Here is a 21,717-nt window from a genome sequence, read left to right on the forward strand (position 1 = left end):
CACCCTCTCCACTCCTGTTAAAGGACTAAAAACCACATTCTTCATATTGCAGCTGCGAAGCCTCTAGATCACAAAAACCACAGGTTAAGCACAAGTTGCACATTAACATAATAACCTGGTTATTTCCAGGATAGGAGAGACTCGGCTTAGAGTGCATGTCCTGAACACACTAGCCCAGGTCTGAAAGCTGTATCTTCATTCTGAGTAATGCATTTTTTAAATTCCTAGGGTAACCGTCTCTCCAGAGGATTACTGAGCGAGCGGGTAAAAGAAGATCCGCATTTCCGCCCAGCCCACAACCTGCTGCGACCATAGAGCGTGGTGACGTCACCGCGCACAGACTTCCGGAAGTGCGCGTGGGGTCGAGGCGGCGTGGGGTCGGTAAGCGGGCGCCTGCTTCCTGAACAGGTAGAGCGGACCTTCTCACTCTCACTCAACTACCGCTGCGACCGGGAGGGCCTCGGGCGGGGATCTTGGGGAGGCGGGAGGAAGTTATGGCTCTAGGCGGCCTCAGCCGTGGGCTAAAGAGCCTCAGCGTGGAGGTCGTGTACCCGCTCCGTCCCAGCTGGCCCCGGGCAGAGTCGCTTGGCTTTTGGAGCCCGGGCCCCCGGAGGGCTTTGCTCACAGAGCCCTTCTGCTGAGGCTGTCGGGGACGACATTGTGTTAGGGCCAGAGACCCAAGCCCACTTTTTTGAGCTGAGGCAGAAGTAGTAGGACAGTTTCCTTGGGAAACTCCTGTCCGTCGTACCTGCTTCCCGAAGAATGGAGTGGTTCTTCTCCAGTAGTTTACACAGGGTCAGACGAGAGAACTGCTGCCGCCCCACTGGGGCCCACCTTAGGAGAAGGACTCCTGCGTGATGAAATCTGAGAAGGCACGGGGTGGGGGTAGGGGGGAGTATGAGGAAGATGCAGGCAGCAAGTGCCCAGTCATAAGAAAGTAACTCCCCACTCCTCCAGTTCTGGGGAAATAATCTTGAGTCATGAAATTCGGGTGCAGGTGGGGAATTAGGGTAATATCCACACGTGACTATGACACCTTATGGAGGAGAATAACTGTTCCTGCAAATCTTCCAGTTAGTTTTCTGGAGCCCTATACCTGTCATGCTTTGACATCCCCTTCTCAGCACAGTATTAAAACAATGAAGTGTTATATGTGGATGTAACTGCCTCAGAAGAACAGAGCTGAGTGGCTGCAAGCACATTTTTAATGTTCTTTCACAAAATCGTTATTCAGTTTTTCATTTAGATAGAGGATATATTTCTTCTGGTTGATAAATAAAATAGTTTTTATTTTCCTTCACTTGTAAGTTTCATTGGTGGGCCTGCTTGTTTGCCTTGCAGATGAGTGGGTGATTTTCCAGATGCTGAGACACCTGTATCCTTGGCACAGGCCATTAGTGAGCTGTAGTTGGAGTAGACTTTGTCTTTTGAAGCGTTATCTATTTACAATGAAGTTGCAGTCTCCAGAGTTCCAGTCACTTTTCACGGAAGGATTGAAGAGTCTGACAGGTGAGAAATTAGGATGTATTTTCTTGCTTTGGAAGCCCGTGTATAAATGGAGAAGCACAGAGTTTACTTTGTTCAGCCTATATTCAGATATTTTTCGCTGTGCGAATGAAAAAAGGCTGACTTGTGGGTAAGTCATTCAGGGGGAAAGAAGTTGACTTCAATAAAAAGGATGGATTTTTTTGTATGCTATAGTTAAGTAGTGTACATGGCCATGCCAGTGGGATTAGTCCTACTAATGGGTAAGTACACTTTGTCTTACTGTGGAGGATGAAAACAAATGCTTAGGAATGTGAAATACTTTGCCTGTGTTTCCATAGCATACAGTGGGAGTGTTAGGTTTTAATTTTGTGTAGTTTGATATCAGAGCCCAGTTTGTAAACTTTGAGTCTCTATTTCTTTCCTGTGTATAATAGCTTCCTGAGAGAAATGAAGGCAAAAGGAAATTGGAATTACCTTCATTTGTGCACATATAAAATCTGGGAGGAAAACAGTAAATGGGTTAGCTGAGTGCCTCATTACAGCAGCTTCTACTTGCTGTTGCCACAGTTTTAATCATGTTGGTCGTTAAACTCAGCTACTGATGTTGAAAGAGCTCCACGGCCGCATTTCAAACCTATGGGTGCTTTAGTGTTGCTTTCAGAAATATGGTGAGCCCTGTGTATGTACAAATGACCTAAAAATAGTGCTTTGTAGCATTGGCTGTCCCTTATGTCTACTTGGGATGCTTTTAAAAAATACAGATACTGGAATTCTATGCCCAGCCTACTGAACTGGAAGCTCTGGGAGGGATAAGCACCTATAGTTTTTATAAAAATGCCGTAGATTAATTGTAATGAATTGAAGGTAGAGGAAACATTGCTTTAAATTAGTCCTAAGGCTTCTTTCATATTCTTGAATTAGATGATGACTTTTTACATTCATATAAGGTGAATGGTACAGAACATGTTGATCATTTTAAGTTCTTCAGGTGGTCTTGCATTAGTGAGGTTTTTTTTGTTTTTGTTTTTGTTTTGAGACAGGGATTCTCTATGTAGTTCGGGCTGGTCTTGAACTCACTAGGCTATGTAGCTCAGGCTGGCCTTGAACTTGTGTCAGTCTTCCTGTCTCACCCTCCTGCGTGTACCACCATGCCAGGTGAGAGGGCTTAAATGCAAGTTTGGTTGTGCTGTTGGCTTCACTGTAATTTAATCAGAGTGAAAACTCCTACAAACTCACTGTCCAATAGAAATGTATAAGCGGATATGTAATATAAACTATTCTCTTAACTGCACTGAAAAAAAAGAAATGGGTGAAATTAATTTTAGTAATTATTTTCAGTATATTTAATTCACTAAGATAATATTTTAATGTGAAGTTTGTATGAACATTATTGAGCTATTTTATATTCTTACAAGGCTTTCAAATGTAGCATATATTTAACATATATAGCACATCTCAATTCAGATTCACAATATTCCAAATGCTCAGTAACCACATATGGCCATTACTTACTGTTTCAACAGTGTAGTGTTGGGCTGATCGAACTTTTTCTTTTTATGCCTTTCTCACCATCCCGTTTTCCCATTGTCTGGGAAGAAACAGTAATTAACTCTTGGTGGTCTATCTTGATAATTCTGCATTTTTTGGAAAAAGGTTTTAGATACGGATGTATATAGTTTCTTGAACTTTTTTTTTTTGGCACTACGGATTAAACATAGGGGTTTCACACTGATCTACATCCCCAGCCCTTTTTTGTTTTTTATTTTGAGACAGGATCTTGCTAAGTCAATTAAGTTGCCAAGAATGGGCTTGAACTTGTGATCCTCTTGCCTAAGCCTTGAAGAATGCTGAGATTATACAGTCATGACTAGCATATTGGGCAAACATCCTTTAACAGTTGCATTTGACTTACTAAACCTGAGTTGAAAAGCTGAATTTTTTTTTCCACTCTGAGAAATAAAGTCCTAAAAAAGTGAGGATCAAAGTAGTATGATAACCTACAGGTGTTGTTGTTGCTTCCAGAGTCCTGTCCTTGAAAGATTAGCAAATGAGAATGTGGACATGTTCTAAAGTTCACCTTTTTTAGGATATGGGAGAAGTGGGAAGACTGGAATCTTGTACTGCAATACTTACAATTAGGAAATGAAATGATTGCTCCATTTCGTCTCTGTTAAGGTGTAAAGACTTGGATTCCCTGGTAAAATGTGATATCCTGTATAAAAAACTAAATGGATGAAAACACAGCCTTTGTGGCTATTATATGGCGATGCAGTTTAAAACCTGTTGTATCAGTTTTCAGATCTTAATAGCTGCTTTGCTATATATAAAATTAGTTTTCAGTTGCAAGGACAGTATACTATGGTCCTATGATATAGTATGTTTTTGTTTTAGGCAGTACTGGGGATTGGATCTAGGACCTAAGTAATGAGCTGCATCTCCAGCCTTTCTTTATTTTTAGTTTTGAATTCTGAGACAAGGTCTTGCTAAATTGCCCAGGTTGAGCTTGAACTTGCCATCCTCCTCCCTCAGCTTCCCAGAGTGCTGGGATTATAGGTGTATGCCACTATGCCTGGCTAGGGTTTTATAAGTTGTCAGGTTTTCTTAGAAATTTCATTTCATTTATCCTTCTGATTCAGAACAACCACATAATTCTAGTGGCATGTATGATTATTTCCACATTCTCAAGATGAAGCTGGAGTTCTGACTTACTGCCTGAGTTATAGCCAGGACTTTCTTGGTTCCTTGGCTGTGGCCAAGTGATCAAATCATTGCTGAGAGATAGTGCTCCGTGGTTTGTGACATCAGAAAGTCATTATATTAGCATTTGGGACAGTAGGAACAACTGGACTCTCTTGAAGTTTGGAATCCCTTGGGATAGATCCTGTGATTTTTGGCAGTAATCATCATGCCGTGTAGCAGTCTGCCCACTCGTACCTCCTGCTCACCATCCCTGTCCTGCTCCATCCACCAACTCTCAAGAGTTCAGAATTGTAAAGAGAAACTCACGGAAATTTGATTGAACATTTTAAAAAATAGGCAGTAATTAGAAAAGTTTTCTGACACAATGTATGATCTCTTGGATTGCTAACAAGAATAAAGTTAATAAATAAAGTTAATAACAAGAATAAAGTTAATAAAGTTCACCAAAGTTACTATTAGATTAGTATTAGATGTGGCTTTTGGAGTAGATAGATATGGTTCTGCAGTGGTGACATTTTGCATTTCTTGAGTTGTAAGCTTAAATTTACAATCAATTTGTATTATGTTTGGTGGTGTTTTCACAAAGTATGTATGTAGCTTAAAGTTTTTGGAATGAACACATACCTGTTTCTGTAAGATGGATGATGTCAGTAATTGAAGAATAAAGAACTCTTTAAGCTGATAGTCCCTACTGTGTTTTAGGTCAATATAAAAATATAACTTGTAATTTTTGTGACTTATTCCACAGATAAATATGCCCTTATAGGCCTTTTTCAATTGTATTAAAGTGTAATTTTAAAAAAAATGTTTGTTTATTTATTTTTGAGACAGGGTCTCACTATGGACAGGCTGCTCTTGAAATCACTATTTATCCCAGGCTGGCCTCAAACTCACTTTAATCCTCCTGCCTTAGCCTCTTGAGTGGTGGGATTACAGGCGTGTACCACCAGGCCCAGTTTACAAGTATAATTTTTAAAATTCCAAATTGTGTTTTTTGGAAATGGTTAAATAACCTAGGACTAATCAAAGTGATGAATAAATTACTTTGAATTCTATATCTTTTTTTCTGAAATTTGATTAACTTATTGAGTGACTTTGACCATACCAATTTTATTGTACTGAGGCCAGAATGAGAATCTTAAAAACATTGGTTATCTGTATAAATTCAGCTTTGACTTTCTGGTTTGTTTGTTTGTTTGTTTCTTTTTTTTTCTAAGAGATTATTAGATAGTATTTTAAAGGATGAATTTTTCTATAAAAATAGACATTTTCAATGAAGCCATTCTTTTGAATAGCTAGAATATCACAGTTCCATTCCATTGTGAGTCAAGTTGGTATAAAGATGAATGATAGATTTTTCTACTCTGAGAAGTGAGGAGACAAAGACATAATTTTATTATAATTGGTGTGTATAAAGATATACTAAGTTAGTAGCTTAAAGGAAATTTACTTCACATTCAGGAGAGGCTTCCTAAATTCATTTGCAATAGATAGGTGAGACTGACCTTGATCATTGTTTTTCCATCTCTATTAATGGATCATAAACTCAGTTTAGAGGTCATGACCAGTGTTTTTTTTAAAAAAGTGAGAGGAATAGAGACTAGGATAGAATAGATTCCTTGGTATGCAGAAAAGGTAGATTTCATGATACTTTGCCACATAGGCACACAAGAATTGGTAACTTCTGTGAGAAATATCTTAATGTCATAATGGATCAGAAGTTTGACAACAAGTCAGTGAGCTAGAGGAGTAAGTTGGGAAGCTCTTTCAGTGAAGTGACTCACATAAGAGGAACCATGGCCAGGTAAAGTGTGAGGCAAGGTGTAGTGAGAGATGAATATGGAAGTCTTTGTTGTGTAAAGAATTTAAATATTGTGAAATGAGTAGATAGGAAGAGCAGTTGTGTCCGTGTCTAAGGTAAGATTGGAGGCTGGGTTTAAGGGGAGTGGAGAGAACATGGACTATGGCCCTGGAAGTAGGGAGAGAAATGAGGACACTCTTGGGAGATTCTTGTATTAGTACAGGCATGGAGATTAGAAGACCTAGGCTAGGGGGAGATGGAGATAGAGTGGATTTTTGGCAGTCTTTAACTGTTTGGGTCATGGACCTCTCCGTGTTTTAAGAAACCTACGGGCTGATACCTACGATTTTTACTTTTTATATTGAAGGATCAGGACCTAATACTTAAGAACTTTTTAATAGGGACATATGGTTAGTGGGACTTGATTGGAAATGTGGCATTAAGGGAATATCAGTGCTTTAGCGTGAGATTACGGGGAAGGGAAGTTGTATCATGTGGTAGAGCTTGCTCTTAGTTAAGACAGCAAAGTAGAGGGAGGGAGCCTTTGTTATGTTTAAGCAATGGGGAGTCTACAGAGAGTAGGCCTGAACAGTTTGGGAAGAATAGGTGAAAAGAAATGTAGGGATAAAAGAGAACAAGTTGGGTAGGGATACAGGATTATGTATTGAGTTGGGATTTAGGATGCCAGAACTCTGATGTATGATGGGTTTGGCTATTTGCTCTGTTCATATCAGTGACCTCCAGCTAAAGAGCACCAGAGACTCATCAAGTTGGGTTGCTGCTCTTTGCGGGGAGTGAGAATGCTGACCATGGACTCTCCTGGAGAGGCTCAATAAGAGGGTTTTTTTTTTTTTTGGTACCGGGGATCAAACTCGGGTCTTTGTGCTTGCGCAGCAGGCAATGAAACCACTGAGCTAAATCCCCGGCCCAATAAGAGGGTTTTTGAAAATACCCCTTAGAAGATTTGGGCTTATTAGGTTGTTTTGGAGATTAAGATATGAGGGTTGAAGTGAATTAGATGGGGCTGCAGGAAGCAAAATTAATTGGGTTTGTCAGTTTTTTCTAGAAGGTAAGATCACAGTGCAAGACTAAAACTAATTGATAAGTAAGGAACAGTCAGTGTCATTATTATATATTACAGTGTGTGTCTTGGACAGTGTTCAGATTTTGTCTTTGTTCATGTGATTACACAGTTGTCTTGTTTTGTCTGATACTGATATGAGAAATTCTTTATGTCTGTAGAACACCAAGACCTAGTTGTGAGTGGTACATCAGCTCACAGCAACATCAAGGCTTAACCTGAAGTAGCAGGCCAGTTCTAGATGTCATTCTCAGCAGATGCCACATGGTGGTGTTTGGTCACATGGGTACAATTACAGTGGGATTTCTTTGTTTTGTTGTGTACCTGTGAGGAGTCAGCGATGTAGTTACTTATAGTGATTACTATGTTCATATGATTCTACCTAGAATGCAAATATGAATTCAATATATGCTGATAATTTTTTGAAGATTCTTAGCTGTAACATTTATCCTAAGTGGTATGATGGACTGATGTTTGATAGTTTTATTGTTTCATGTGTGAACATACTGCCTGTACATCTGTTCACAAAGAGAAATACAAGAATACTGTTTGCCTTAACTGTTTGGTAATAATGAAGATTTATGTTGATGACCTGGAAGCATTGTGGAGTTCTGAATTAACTTCTGAAGGAGACAAAAAAAATTCTGCAAGTTTTCTGCTTTCCATACTTATTAAAAGGCATTCTGTTGTAGGAAAGCTATTTCACATCTTGGATCTTGTTCTCATTTTCATATGAAAAAACACAGTTAAATAATCTGTACTGTCTCTAATATATGGTAAACCTTGCATTTGAATGATTTGTTAAAAAGAAACTTTGAAATAAAGTCTTCTTTCACTTCAGAATTATTCATCAAAGAGAATCATGAATTAAGAATAGCGGGAGGAGCAGTGAGGGATTTATTAAATGGGGTTAAGCCTCAAGATGTGGACTTTGCTACAACTGCCACCCCTACTCAAATGAAGGAGATGTTTCAGGCAGCAGGAATTCGGATGATAAACAACAGAGGAGAAAAGCATGGAACAATTACTGCCAGGGTGAGTAAAAAGTGATATTAATTAACTGCATTCCCATTTATGTAATTCTTAAAAATTTAGTATTTTTCTAGTTAAAAAGCAAATGACAAAAAGCCTAATAAAAATGTGTCCTCTACCATGTTAAATCCTGCATCCTTCCATGTTGTAGTGCTACTTTTAACTAAGTTTGATATTATCTCTTAACCACCACAGTTCCTAAGGGGAAAAAAAAAATCACCGTTGTAGGCTATGGTTTTTATTTTTAATTTCCAAGTTTTAAGGTGTTTTCCACTGACTTCCTATGTGGGAAAATGATTTAGCTTTCTTACCACACCCCTTCTTAAAACCAACTACTTAGCATTTCTCCTTTCCCTATCTTTCAAGCTTATTTATATAATAAGTTTTGGTTTAATCAGTACTCAGGGTATACTTACGACCACTGTTTATAGCTGCAATCTGGAGTAGTATTATGATGTGTGTTATTATGACTGCATGTTATTTTTTTCTGCAGTTAATAGCATTGCTCTTTGACATAGCTTTCCATGTACCACTCATTTATTCCTGTACTTGGTACCAGAACTGTAAACTTCCTCTCAAAGTATTTGAATGCTTAAACACATCGTTTGTGTATTGGGGGGCTTAGGGGGCACATTTCACCTGGCTTTGTCTTCCTGTGCCAGTATGGACTTTCCAAGACTTTCCTTGACCTCTCTTCTTTGTTATCTCTCCTGTTTCCTGGATCCTAGGTGTTGGTCTTACTTCATTTATACCTTCCTTTTAGTATTCCAAAACCTAAGGAGGCTTACCCACATGAAAATATTATTTTACCTTCATAGCGGTTTAATTTTGTTGACTACTGAATTTTAGGCTGGCAGTAATTTTCACCAGAAATTTTGTTTTCCAGCTCCCATGGCTACTTCTAGTGCAGGAGAAGTGGCTTCCCATTTCAATTTCTCCTTTATTGGAAACGGTTGTTTTTTCCTTTTGGAAATGTTTCTGATGTTTCCCTCTGGTGTTCTTAATTCCAAGGTGATTTGTCATGGTTGGACTTATTTTTTCATTTATTGTGCCAGGCTCTTAAATGGCCCTCTGTATTTCCCTTATAATTTCATGCCCTTGATTAAAATGTCTTTCTTTGGAAACTCCTATTACTTGGATATTGGTCTAGGGGGCTGATCTTCTAGTTTTATTTTTTCTTTTACTTTCTGTCCTTATATCTTCTATTTCACATTGCATGAGACTGTCTTGATTTCCCAACTATTCTATTATATTTGCAATTTTTTTGGCCTTTTACGTTTTCAGTAGGTCTTGAAAATGTCATTTAGTACTGGTATAGTCTAAGGAATTTGTTGGTAGGCAGTTTTGTTAAATTTTTCTTTAAATTTTTAAAAACTTGTCGACTGACAATATATACCATAAAACACATTGTACAGCTGTTCAGAAATTTCTATGCTAATTCTGCAAGTTTTTTCCATTAAATTTTTTTTCTTTTCTTTTTAAACTTCTTTTGGTTAGACACTAAGGGGCGAACACATCCATTAGTGTAAGCCACCAGAGAGTCAGGATTATCATCACTATGTTCACCTCTTTGTCCTTCTACACAGTTCTCAGGGGTAATGGAACATGTGGAGCAGTCACTCCTGTGATGGCTAGGCCTTCTTCTGGAATTCATCCTGAAGGTCCTGTTTGGGACTGTTTCATGGCTTTTTTTTTTTTTTTGGTACCAGGGATCGAACTCGGGACCTTGCATGGCTTTTTTAAATGTAAGTCAAAGGAGTACACTGTAATCATAAAAACTAGTGCAGTAAATTACTAAACTAGTAACACCCACTTATTATAATTGTGAAGTATATACTGTGCATTACTGTGTATATATACTTTTATATGACTGACAGTACCGTAGGTTTATTGTACTAGCACCACCACAAACATGAGCACGCAATGCAGTATGTTGTGATGACTCCGGTGCTGTGATGTCAGTGTCACTAGGTGGTGGGAACTTCTTAGATCCATTATGATCTGTGGCACCGTCATACACTCTGTTTTGTTGACTGAAATCTCCTTATGTGGCACTTAACTTATTTATTGTAAAGCTCTTCGTTCCTTTTTCAGATGTAGTAACTTACTTTCCTTAGGCTATTTATTATTGTTGTGACAGAGTCTTTGTTTCTCTTGAGTTTTTTCTGTCTTTCATATTAATTTTCCTTAAATGGGGGTATTCTTTGGCTTCCATTACATGTGGGTGGTGCTGTAATGTTAGGAAAATTACCCAAGGACTTCATTGTAATTTTGCATAGGAAGTGTTAGGTAGTTAGTTGTGAGACCTCCAGTGTTAGAATTACAAGTTTTCTTTAGGAGAAATCACAGAAGAATCTCCCAGTGTTATGCCAGGGGATAAGCATTTTGAAAACCAAGTGGGAAAAGGGATAGGGTTCATGTTGATTTTCACTTAATCTTGTTTTCATGTGCCTCAGTGTGCCCAGTTACTTTTCTTTTTAGAGAGTTAATTCCTGGTTTTCTGCCTGAGTCTGGGGGGCATTCTGGAGAGGGAGGTATAATTGTGTCTTATAAAGATTTTTAGGTTTCCCATTTCAAGCCCTTACTTTATATTTCCCTTCATAGTTACTTGTGTCTCACATTCTTGATTTCTACAATTCTATAGTGAGCATATAGGTATAAATTGTATCTAGAGAAGAATATGTACACAATTGAAAAGAATCTTACAGCACACCTCTTTAGTGATCATTCGTGGCTTTTAGCTGCTAATGAAGAGGTCTAAATTCTTGCTTAACACATAAAGCTTTTTGGTGAATATTACTAATAACCTGTTTGTTAGGTGCACTTTCTCTTTTACATATACTCTTCCTCCACTGTGCCTTTGGATCATCCTTTAATTTGGAAATATTTCCCCCATTTACATGTGCGGATGCTACTTGTTTTTAAGGCTTAGCTCATATGTCAGTTTGTGATGAAGCTACTCAGCTTTCCCAGCTAGAGGTGATTTCTCCTCCCAAAATACTGTACATGTAGCATTTTAACTTCATTGTTGAGTACTTGTAAAGAAGTTGCAGGATTTGTTACCTTTACCTGTACTTATTCCTGTCAGAACTCTCTTTAATGGCATATGTTTGCTAAGTTAATGTTCAGCTCTTTGCAAACTGGAGCTGTTAGAAACTGTTTCAGAGAACAGCTTGCTGTTAAATGGAAGGACAGGATACACTGCTTTGAGAGTTCTTTTCCACTACACTACTTGTCAGAGTTGCTGAGTCTGTCAAACTCATGTTAATCATGGTGGAATATTTTGAAAAGTAAATCATTCTTTGAATCTTTTTTGCGGGGGGGCGGGGGCTTCCGGGGGTTGAAGTTAGGACCTTGGGCTGGCCAGGCAAGTCTTCAGTCTTTGAATATTGTGGGTGTCTTTCTATTTCAATGTATTCATACAATATGTACACTAGTTATTTTTAAGAAGACTTAAGATGTAACTAATTTTCAGGGCTCATAGTACCATGCCTTCATGAAGAAAAACTTTCTTTTTCAATTTGTCCAGTGATACTCAAAGCTAATTTAAAAAAAACCTAATTGCAGCTTCATGAAGAAAATTTCGAAATTACTACACTACGGATTGATGTTACCACTGATGGAAGACATGCTGAAGTAGAATTCACAACTGACTGGCAGAAAGATGCTGAGCGCAGGGATCTGACTATAAATTCCATGTTTCTAGGTAAAATATGGAGATAATATTTTAATTTACTCTTATCAGACTTTCAAGTAGAATTTGCATTAATTTTTTCTAAGGGACAATGGAGCCAAAATCCCTTAGATAGTAATTGTGTTACTCAGAGACCATAACATGAAGGTATTGATGTTAGTTTCCTTTTTAGGGTTGTGAGGATTAAGGGAGGTAATCATGGTCATTGCTTAGAACAGTGCCTGCCACATTGACACATTCAGCCTGTTAGCTTATGAATTGCATCTAAACAGTACAAGAAAAATTACACTTGTGCACACACACACCCTGTCTTTTTTTTCCTCTGTATTATTTTCATGCACGCACTCTTTCCTGTCTTCAGGGATCCTGTCACACAGTGGTGAGCACCTTCAGCACCGTTTTATTGTTGAACCTACATACAACCTTAAATCCTTTTAGCACTGCATCTTACTAAACGTCAATAATCAAGTTGGCACGTAAGGTGAAACCTGTTTGGTAGCTTAGTTTCTATGTTAATGAAAGTGATGAAAGGTGAATTAGGTTAGTGTTTTGGTGCATGATTGATTTATTATTCATCTGTACTTTAAATTTCAGGTAAGCCTGAATTGGCTGGGGAAGATACTTCTAGGCTAAGGTGGGATCCCTTGCTGATTACATTAATAACAAATACCTTGTCTAGGGTACCTTAGGTTTTAGGTGCATTAGTAGGCACCTGATGTATTTTTATCTCATTTAACTGTCAGACAAACTTCATAAAGTGGTATCAAATAGCTTAGCTTAGATTGTAGAGCCATTTTGTGAGCCTAGATTTCCAAAGGCTATGCAATTTATGATCATAGGGGCCCAGATGGTGCATATTTTCCCTTAATTATATAATCAAAGCCCCAAATGTTTTTTTTTCTTTTTACATTATTCATGAAGTGCTCCAACTAATGCAGTGTATGGTCTTGTCTAGTTTAACTAAAGGAGAAAAACTAATATTTTTCAAAATAGTCTTTTCCAATATACTATTTTTTAAAATAGAAGCTCTTAAAAAAAAAAGATGGGGTCTCCCTATGCAGTTCAGGCTGGTCTTGAACTATGTAGCCCAGCCTGCAAATTTGTGGCAATCCTTTTGCTTCAGCCTTCCGAGTGATAGGATTACAGGTGTGTGTCACCACCCTACCTGGCTAAAGCCCTTCTTAGTACTAGAGTTTTCTAACTTTTACTGACCCCTTATAATGTGTCAGGCACTGTTTTAAGCACATTACATAAATTTAGTCTGTTTAACAACATTATAAAGCAGGTACTCTGTTTAACACAAGGTGACTTGCCCAGAATTATGCAGCTTGTGAACTGTGGAATCAGGATTCTAACTGAAGTGGCCTGGCTCCAGAGGTCATCCTCTTTACAAGATTTTGTTCCCTGCAACTCAACTTTGTTTCATACTGTTACTCAGTGTATCTTAAAAGAATGATACTCAGAGCAAAACAGAATACATACTGATGTGTGATGTTTACTAATCCTTACTTTTAGCTCATCTTTTTGACTAGGTTTGTTTCAAGCCTTACTGGACTAGGGATCAATAGTTCTGACACTTATGACTGGTTACTTTGTATCCAAGCCATTATTTTTGGTTTTGTCCTATTCCTATTTTTTTTCCTCCAGATTATGATCTTTACTGAAAAACATCTTAGTATTTCTAGGCTCACCAAGGACAATTAGGCATCCTGTATTAAGACAGGCCATACTGTTTCTTTGTATCATTTTTGTTTGCTTATTTTTTTTCTTTTACTTTTTTTTTTTGGTACCAGAGATCGAACTCAGGACCTTGCGTTTGGGAGGCAGGCGCAGTGCTGCTGAGCTGAATCTCTGGCCCTTTTTTTACTCTTTATTTGTTGTCTTTTTAAATCTGGAGACTTTTAAAATTCCCATATACTTCAAGGTGGTTCCCTTTTTAACACTTTCCCTGTGTACTGAATCAAAACAGCTTGGGTAAAGCAAAGCACTGTCTTAAGTTTGCAAATATGGTTGTTTTTGTGATAACCTAAGAGCATTCAGTTTTAAACTTAACTAAATTTCACAAGTAGTTATTTTTCACAAGTAGTGACAAGGCCTCCTGTCCTTGATGCGAGTGAAGCATCTCATGTGACCACTGACCTCACTTACCTGGATGAATGCTCTGAGACAGTGTTTCTTTTCTTTTCAGTCCCTGGAGTGACCAGCTGTCTCATTTTGCCCAGGACAGAAATTTTACCTAAGAGATGTGATTTTCAGAACTAGGTAAATGCCACACTAACCAGGATGAATTATTCATCCTAATACCTGAGATTTTAAAATGAATATATTAAAATTTTGTCCAGTTTTTTTTTTTTTAAACATAAGATAGTAAGTGGGGACTTTTTTGTTTGCAGCATTTGTGAACAACAGGTTCATATGGTTCAGAATTCACAAGTGATGCACTCTCTTGACTTATGATGAATAAGAGTGCCTCCTTCAGTATGCCGTGTTATCAAATGTCTGAATATTTGCCATTCTAAGGGAAATCTGAAAAATGGTTTTTCAAAAATTTGTTATTTCTTATGACCAAAGTTGAAAAATCTTCATTTTAAAAGAAGCTTTTGTATTTCCTTTATATATTTTAGCCTATTTTCTACTCAGGTGAAGTGTATAGGAGCTTTTTCATATGATGGAAATTAGCCATTTGTCTCTACTGATGATTTATATATACCTTTCCCTAGAATGCCACTTAGCTTATGATTTTCTGCATAATGGTGGCTTTTTGTCAACAAGCATAGTTTTTTTTTTAATGGAATTAAGTTTATTATTTCTGGTTTTCTGAGTCTGTATATTAATCTGAAAATCAGCTTGTGTGATGTCTTATCGTCCCTGCTCTACATACAGTTCTGGGACATATCTGTTTAGTTTATTCTTGGAGTCTTTGTTAGTTGGAGTCTGTATTAAGGTCACTGTAAAGACAGCCTTTTATTTTGGCTTCCATTTGGCAGTGACAAGTATGAATATTATTAGTATCTGTGTTTTAATTTTGTAATTTAACCATACTAAACTTTTGTCATAGTTCTAAGCTGACCTTTTGTGTCAGTCTTACTTGCTAATAATGATTCTTCTCCCCTTTGTTCTCATGAATAGGTTTTGATGGTACCTTATATGATTACTTTAATGGTTATGCAGATTTAAAAAGTAAGAAAGTTAAATTTGTTGGACATGCTAAACAGAGAATACAAGAAGATTATCTTCGAATTTTAAGATATTTCAGGTGAGATATTTTAAAAATAAAATATTTAGTATCAGCACAGTTTAGTCAGGTACATTACAGAGCAGGTAGGTAGGTGAGATCTCAGATGTCTCTTTCCAGTGATGATGTAGTAGCCTATGACTTATGAGATACAAAATACTGGTTCATGCTCCATTTTCATTCCCAAAATACGCACGTATTTATTCTATATGACCTTTTCTAGGAGAAAGTTTTAAATCATTTTTAAATATCATTTTCTTTTTATTAAATTGTATTTTCTCAGTGCCTATCACATACCAAGCATTGTGCTAAATGTAGTGATTGCAGTAATGAATGAAAGTCTGCCTTCATGTGGCTTAAAGTCTCAGATGTCATGGGATACCTCTGGTACCTCACTATAAAATTACATTAGTGAGAAGAAAATCCTGTTAAATGACCAGTAAATCAAAGTAGGTACTTCAAACTTGGATAGAGTTGGTAAATACGAAATGCATGTGATTTTATAGGTAGCAGTGATTTTTATTTTTTAAGATTTTAAGACATTTATTTTTTGATACATAACAATGTGTACATATGAGTCACCATAACAATGTTTTTGTACATGGATACACTGTAACATTTAAATCAGATTAAGCATCTGGTGCCTCAAACATCATTTCTTTATGGTGGAAACATTCAGACTCCTTGTAGCTTTTTGGAATCTACACTATTATCTCATATAATCACCATGCTCAGTAGTAGTACTCTAGAGCTTCTTAATCCTTACTATAACTTAGCATCCACTGATTAGCAGCACACCCCCCCCATTATCCCCTGCCTCAAGTAACTATCATTCTGTTCTCACCTTCTACAGATCAGCTTTTGTAGATTCCACCTTTGAGTGAGATCATTAAGTACCTATTTTTCCATACCTGGCTCATTTCACTTAAAATAATGATATCCATTTTTATCCACTTCATTCTTTTTTAATAGTTGAATAGTATTGCATTGTGTTTACCACATTTTCTTTATCCATTTCACTAGTTTAATAACACTTGTTTCCATTTCTTAGTTATTGTGAATAGTAAACATGGGAGTGCAGATGTCTCTTCAAGAGACTGATTTCCTTTGGCTATATATCCATAGTGGCACTGCTGGATCATGCAGCAGTTCTGTCTTTAGCTTTTTGAGACCTCCGTACTGTTTTCCATTTATATTTGGTAATTTACATTCCCATCAACAATGTAAAAGGGTTCTGATTTCCCTACAGCTTCTCCAGCATTTATTTCTTGTCTTTTTGGTAAAAGCCACTCTTACTAGCTTAAGGTGATACCTCATTCATTTCGTTAATAATTAATGATGTTTAGCATTTTCTTTTTTTGGCCATTTGTATGTCTTCTCTTGAGAAATATCTTAGAGCTGTTAATCACTTTTAAAATTAGGTTATTGTTTTTTCGCTGAGTTTCTGGAATTCCTTTTATGTTGTGGATATTAACCCCTGGTTAAATGGGTAGTTTGCAAATACTTACTCCCAATCCATAAACTGTTCTGTTGGTTTGTTTCTAGTAACATACATTTTTTCCACTGATATGACTACTCTTAGAATATTTCATAACAGATTTTGTCAATAAATCCCGTTTTTCTAAACTGGAGTATTTGCAAACAATCTTTCCTACAAATAACAGAATATAGATCAAGACTTATTTATACTTAGATTTTAATTTGGATCATGAGTGAATTTTAGGGCTATGAATGGTAGAGTGGATATACTGTAAGGCATCCAATTGGGACATTCTATGAAATATTCCACTGTTTGCAGCTACATTTATCATATTTAAAGTAAAGTTATTAATGTGTACTGACAGGCAAAATTTGAGGAATTAAGACCGTTCAGGTAGGATAATAAGTTTGGTTTTGGTGATGTTAAAAGATGCTCTGTTATACATCTACTGTAAATACCAATTCAGGAAATGCATTTCATGGCCACTCTGAGTATCTCAGTGACTAGAAGTGAAATTAAGGTCTGGGAGGTTCTAGTTCTTGCAGACCTTAAAAAGTTTACTTAAATAGTCTTGGGTTTCCTTATCTGGGAAAAATAAAAGAGGTAGAGAATTTACCACATAATTTCTAAGGTGTTTCTTACACCTTACTAATTCTTTTCTTTTTTCCCATTAGATAGATATATGTGGTAGTAGTAATAAAAATGAAAAACAGACTTTTGGTGGTAAGCTAAAATAGAAGCAATACACTTAGAGGGTTTTTGTCTTACAGGTTTTATGGCAGAATTGTAGACAAACCTGGTGACCATGATCCTGAGACACTGGAAGCAATTGCAGAAAATGCAAAAGGCTTGGGTGGAATATCAGGAGAGAGGATTTGGGTGGAACTGAAAAAAATCCTTACTGGTGACCATGTAAATCACTTGATTCATCTTATCTATGATCTTGATGTGGCTCCTTACATAGGTGAGAACAAGTTATAAAATTTTACTATTTGGCATTGAAACATCTAATTTAAAATTTCATAACAAAAAATGACTCATTTAGGTGAAGAATGGTGTAGTTTAAAAACTTCCAAGATGAATTAGGATAGGGCATCTTTGTCATGTAGGGAACAGCCTAGAATGGCCTCTGGAGTGAGAATAGGGTTTGGATAAGTCTGTGCCGCTTACAGCTTTGTGACTCGGGTGAGAATAGGGTTTGGATAAGTCTGTGCCGCTTACAGCTTTGTGACTGGGATTAGTTTCTGATCAAAAGAAGGAGACTGAAAATAACAGTACCTATCTAGTAGAATGCCTATCCATAGTCTTGAGTTAATAAAAGTACGTTTCTTAGAAGAGTGCCTTATACATAAAAATGAACTGATAAATATATTATTAATAGATAAATATTATATTATTAATATTTACAAAGAACAATAGGGTCATATGGTTTATCACACTTCAGATGAATATATTTCCAACTAAGATATAATTATGGAATAATAGGGTTGTGAATATTTTATTAAAGTTAGTTATATTATTTAAAGTTAGGAGTTGGATTATAAAAAGTATTGTTTGGTGCCAGGGATTTAGCTCAGTGGTTCCACCGCCTGCTTTGCAAGCGCAAGGTCCTGAGTTTGATCCCCGGCACCAAAAAAAAAAATTGTTTGTGACTGACAGGACCTCCTGGTATGACTTGCTGATGAATACAAGAACATTTTAGGACTCCTCTGGGGTTTTTGAGAGTGACAGTAGAGAAGGCTGGGAATCAGATTGGGCCAGTAATGAGTCCCAATAGCAGAGCATTTCTATACACTAAAACAGTGGTTGGTTTTAGGATACGTATTTTCTTCCTCAGTAAAAACATGCAAAAAAAATGCTTTTGTCCCCACAGGCTTACCTGCTAATGCAAGTTTAGAAGAATTTAACAAAGTCAGTAAAAATGTTGATAGTTTTTCACCAAAGCCAATGACTGTTTTGGCTTCATTATTCAAAGTACAGGATGACGTCACACAACTGGATTTGAGGTTGAAGATTTCAAAGGAAGAGAAAAACCTTGGCTTATTTATAGTTAAAAATAGGAAAGACTTAGTTAAAGCAACAGATAGTTCAGAACCACTGAAACCCTATCAAGACTTCATTATAGATGTAAGTATATACTACTAGGCTTGGACAGAAAATGACAATTTGTTAACATTTCAAAAAAAATCTACAATTTATTTTGTGAATTCTACTTACTTTAAATGAAAAATTTCACAGCAAGTATTTATCATTTACATTTCAGGATAAAACTGTGAGTGTTTGTCTGTTTGTTCCCTAGTCTAGGGAACCTGATATGACTGGGCGTGTGTGTGAACTACTGAAGTACCAAGGTGAGCACCGTCTCCTAAAGGAGATGGAGCAGTGGTCCATCCCCCCATTTCCTGTGAGTGGCCATGACATCAGGAAAGTGGGCATTTCTTCAGGAAAGGAAATCGGGGCTCTGTTACAACAACTGCGTGAACAGTGGAAAAGAAGTGGTTACCAAATGGAAAAAGAAGAACTTTTAAGTTACATAAAGAAGCCCTAAAACTGATCGAAGATCTGGCTATTAAAAAGTGGAAACTTTTGGTAAGACTGTCTGCACTCCCCACCCCATCCCTTTTAATGAGATTTAAGAAACTATAGCAGAATTGAAGCCATTGTGGAGGGTCTCTTTAGAAGAACTAAGTCTTATTTTGTAAAATCTTTTATACTTGTTTTGGAATACCTGCAACTGAGAAAAGTATAGTTGGCTTCCATCTATTTGTATGGAGTTTCTACATGAAAATTTTGTTTTTGCATAAGGCAGTACTAAGATTGATGTTTAAAAAGTGGTAACTGTCTTTAAAAAAAATGTTTAATGTTTGTACTGATTCCCTATGCTGTTTCAGTTCTTATATGAATTCCAAAAAGAGTCAACAGATTTTCATAAAACCATGTATAAAATATGAATAACAAGTATATTCTGCATGGCTGACATACTTTTCTGTTGTAAGATTCTTTACCTATACATGCAAAGCCTGGTAAAGTTATGGGATTAACCTGAGGATTAGTCTTGAGACTATTATTTTAATAAAATATTTCCTCTGGTTTTGGGAAGTAAATGTGTGCATGTGGTACTTGAGAGTATCAGGTGTCATATATAACTTATTTTCTTTAAAGTGAACATTAACTTCTTTTACTAATTAAAAGTATAGGTTCATCTACTGAAAGGATTTAGGGCATAAATATATAAACATATATAGTACAAAATATATTTCTTTTAGCTCCTACATTCTTCATTTCTGCATGGCCAGTTATAGCATATTTATACTTTATGGGCAAATATCCATTTTTGGACCTTGGTAAAACAGTATTTGAAAACATATAGTATTTCTGCTAAAGCTCAACCTAAGAAAAAGTGAGAGACTTGCAAGACAGGGAGCCTCAGAAACAACTGCACACAGGTCAGTAATTAAGTGCATTATAAAATGTACTGAAATATACAGACCCAATATGACAGTATTTCTATTTTATATAGGAACTATACAGATACAGCTATTTCAGAGATCTGCCTTTGTCATATTTATAAACAATATATACCCTTCAGGTTATAAAGGTAAAAGCAGTCATTTTTCTCACATGCATTTGGTTTAGATTTCAGTGTGCAGAGTTGCACTGTGCTCTGAAGAGGACTCCCTGGAATCTATTTTGAGTAAGAGTGTGGAGTAGAAAAAAATTACAATCTCAGACATATTGAATAAGGTGGGGCATATCCTATTCTTGAGTTGCTTTCCATTTATCCTTACATAAAAATTATATATGAAATTTACCAGTCTGTTTTTGGCCTCATACTATAGATTGATTAAACATACCTGATTAGTTTGAAGCATGTGAAGAGTGAAGGAATATCAAAACTAAAGTTAATTACACAAATGTTAAAGGACCCAATAAACCCTTGACTATATCGGCGAAGATGTAAGTGGCAAAGCAGTCTACCTAAAATATCTTTCTGTAAGCAAAGATGTTTAGTTTTGGCCTTAAAGTTTACTTACACATTTTCTTTAGTGTACATTAAATAACCCACAAAATACAGTATCCCCTCTGGCCTGTATGCAGTGAACATGTTTTGTTATTTCTGTCTGGCCCAGAATAGTTTAGGTTCAAATTATGAAGTTTAAAAAAAATGCTTTGTATGGAACGTAATAACTAGGGTTCTAGTTTAAACAAATATTTCAAATACACAAAGGAAATAAAAACTATTCAAAGGAAATAAAAACTATTTTTGGGCTCAAACTGCATATTTTAATCTTTAATATTTTGAAAATTTACAAATGACTGTCAGAGAAGCTTTAAAATAATGTACACCTTCTTGGCTCTTTCAAAAAGAAACATACTTGTGCTTGGCACCCCAGCTTTTAGAACTTCACCACTGACAGTACTGGGGCCAACATGTTCTCCCATAAAGAGGATCAGATGACTAATTTATTGTGCAGTGGACAATAACATCACTTTCAAAGATGTCCTTATGTCTTAAAAACGACCTGTTTCCAGACAGCACATTCCACAGGATCATGGCTCCAAGCTACTAAAGTATTTCTTAAACTCAGAATGATTTTTAGCTTCTCTGAAAGGGTACTTGAACTTAAAATCTTCAAATACAGTTGGACTAGGAAACTATAACCATCCATGTAAACGCTGCTGTTTACTTACACATGTATCAGAGGCAGTAATTTCCAAAGCAGACTGAGAATACCAGCCATCTCCATTTATAAGCAAAGTATTACTTTATCTGGGCTTATTTCATCTTCAGTGTCTGGGATTGTAGGTAACAGAGCAGATCGAGTTAAACCCCAGAATTTTTGAGGCGACATGTCTTTTTTGGTGGCTGTAAATTTCCATCCAATATGGCTTGCACAGATCCTACACTGGGCAACAGTCCAGGCATACCTACAAAATGACGGAAAGATGTCGACTAAGAAAACATTTTTATACTCAAACCTATCATATAAATCTGGTATAGAGAAAATTCTTTCAGTCAAATTTTTAAGAATTTATAAAGGATTTAAATAAACACTGTAGGACAAGATTTAATCTATACAGTTATTTAAAAGAAACATAAAAAAATATGGTACTGTATCAGCCTTTAAGTGATCATAAATCTGATTTACTCTTAAAGCTTATGTTTAAATTTTCCCCTCCACTACAAAGAGAGAAGAACCTTGTT

General features: G+C 36.5%; 2 protein-coding genes across 7 annotated transcripts in view; one reads left to right on the forward strand and one right to left on the reverse strand.

Moving 5' to 3' along the window:
• Positions 1–269: 269 nt before the first annotated feature.
• Positions 270–19,615, forward strand: Trnt1 (tRNA nucleotidyl transferase 1). 3 transcript variants are annotated; one of them, XM_087182039.1, is made up of 9 exons: positions 270–408; positions 1,342–1,509; positions 7,912–8,105; positions 9,812–9,847; positions 11,670–11,808; positions 14,926–15,052; positions 17,282–17,475; positions 18,385–18,638; positions 18,811–19,615. In XM_087182039.1, exons 2-9 carry the CDS (start codon positions 1,362–1,364, stop codon positions 19,057–19,059), a joined length of 1,341 nt encoding a protein of 446 aa, XP_087038165.1. In that variant the 5' UTR covers positions 270–408; positions 1,342–1,361; the 3' UTR covers positions 19,060–19,615. The 3 variants fall into 3 exon arrangements, with proteins under 3 accessions (XP_087038165.1, XP_004854282.1, XP_087038166.1); XM_004854225.4 differs by lacking the exon at positions 9,812–9,847; XM_087182040.1 differs by lacking the exon at positions 270–408 and having other exon boundaries at positions 1,373–1,509; positions 7,896–8,105.
• Crbn (cereblon) overlaps positions 15,525–21,717 on the reverse strand; it is a 28,201-nt gene continuing 22,008 nt past the window's right edge. For all 4 annotated transcript variants that reach the window (XM_013075646.3, XM_004854226.4, XM_013075645.3 and 1 more), the window contains one exon: positions 15,525–21,440. In XM_013075646.3, the coding sequence (XP_012931100.1) occupies positions 21,260–21,440 (181 nt within the window). In that variant the 3' untranslated portion in view covers positions 15,525–21,259. The remainder of the gene's footprint in view (positions 21,441–21,717) is intronic.

Source organism: Heterocephalus glaber, unplaced genomic scaffold (assembly GCF_053883595.1).
Source record: "Heterocephalus glaber isolate CG9 unplaced genomic scaffold, H.glaber_assembly_v1.0 deba00001472, whole genome shotgun sequence".
NCBI classification, from domain to species: Eukaryota; Metazoa; Chordata; class Mammalia; order Rodentia; family Bathyergidae; genus Heterocephalus; species Heterocephalus glaber.

What these genes read in the sequence shown, in the direction of transcription:
- Trnt1 (XM_087182039.1), top strand. Translation starts at nt 1,362, where the DNA reads ATGCTGAGACACCTGTATCCTTGGCACAGGCCATTAGTGAGCTGTAGT. An exon ending in CTTGCATGGCTTTTTTAAAT is followed by an intron (nt 9,848 to 11,669) that starts GTAAGTCAAAGG and finishes ACCTAATTGCAG; the next exon opens with CTTCATGAAGAAAATTTCGA. An exon ending in TATAAATTCCATGTTTCTAG is followed by an intron (nt 11,809 to 14,925) that starts GTAAAATATGGA and finishes TCTCATGAATAG; the next exon opens with GTTTTGATGGTACCTTATAT.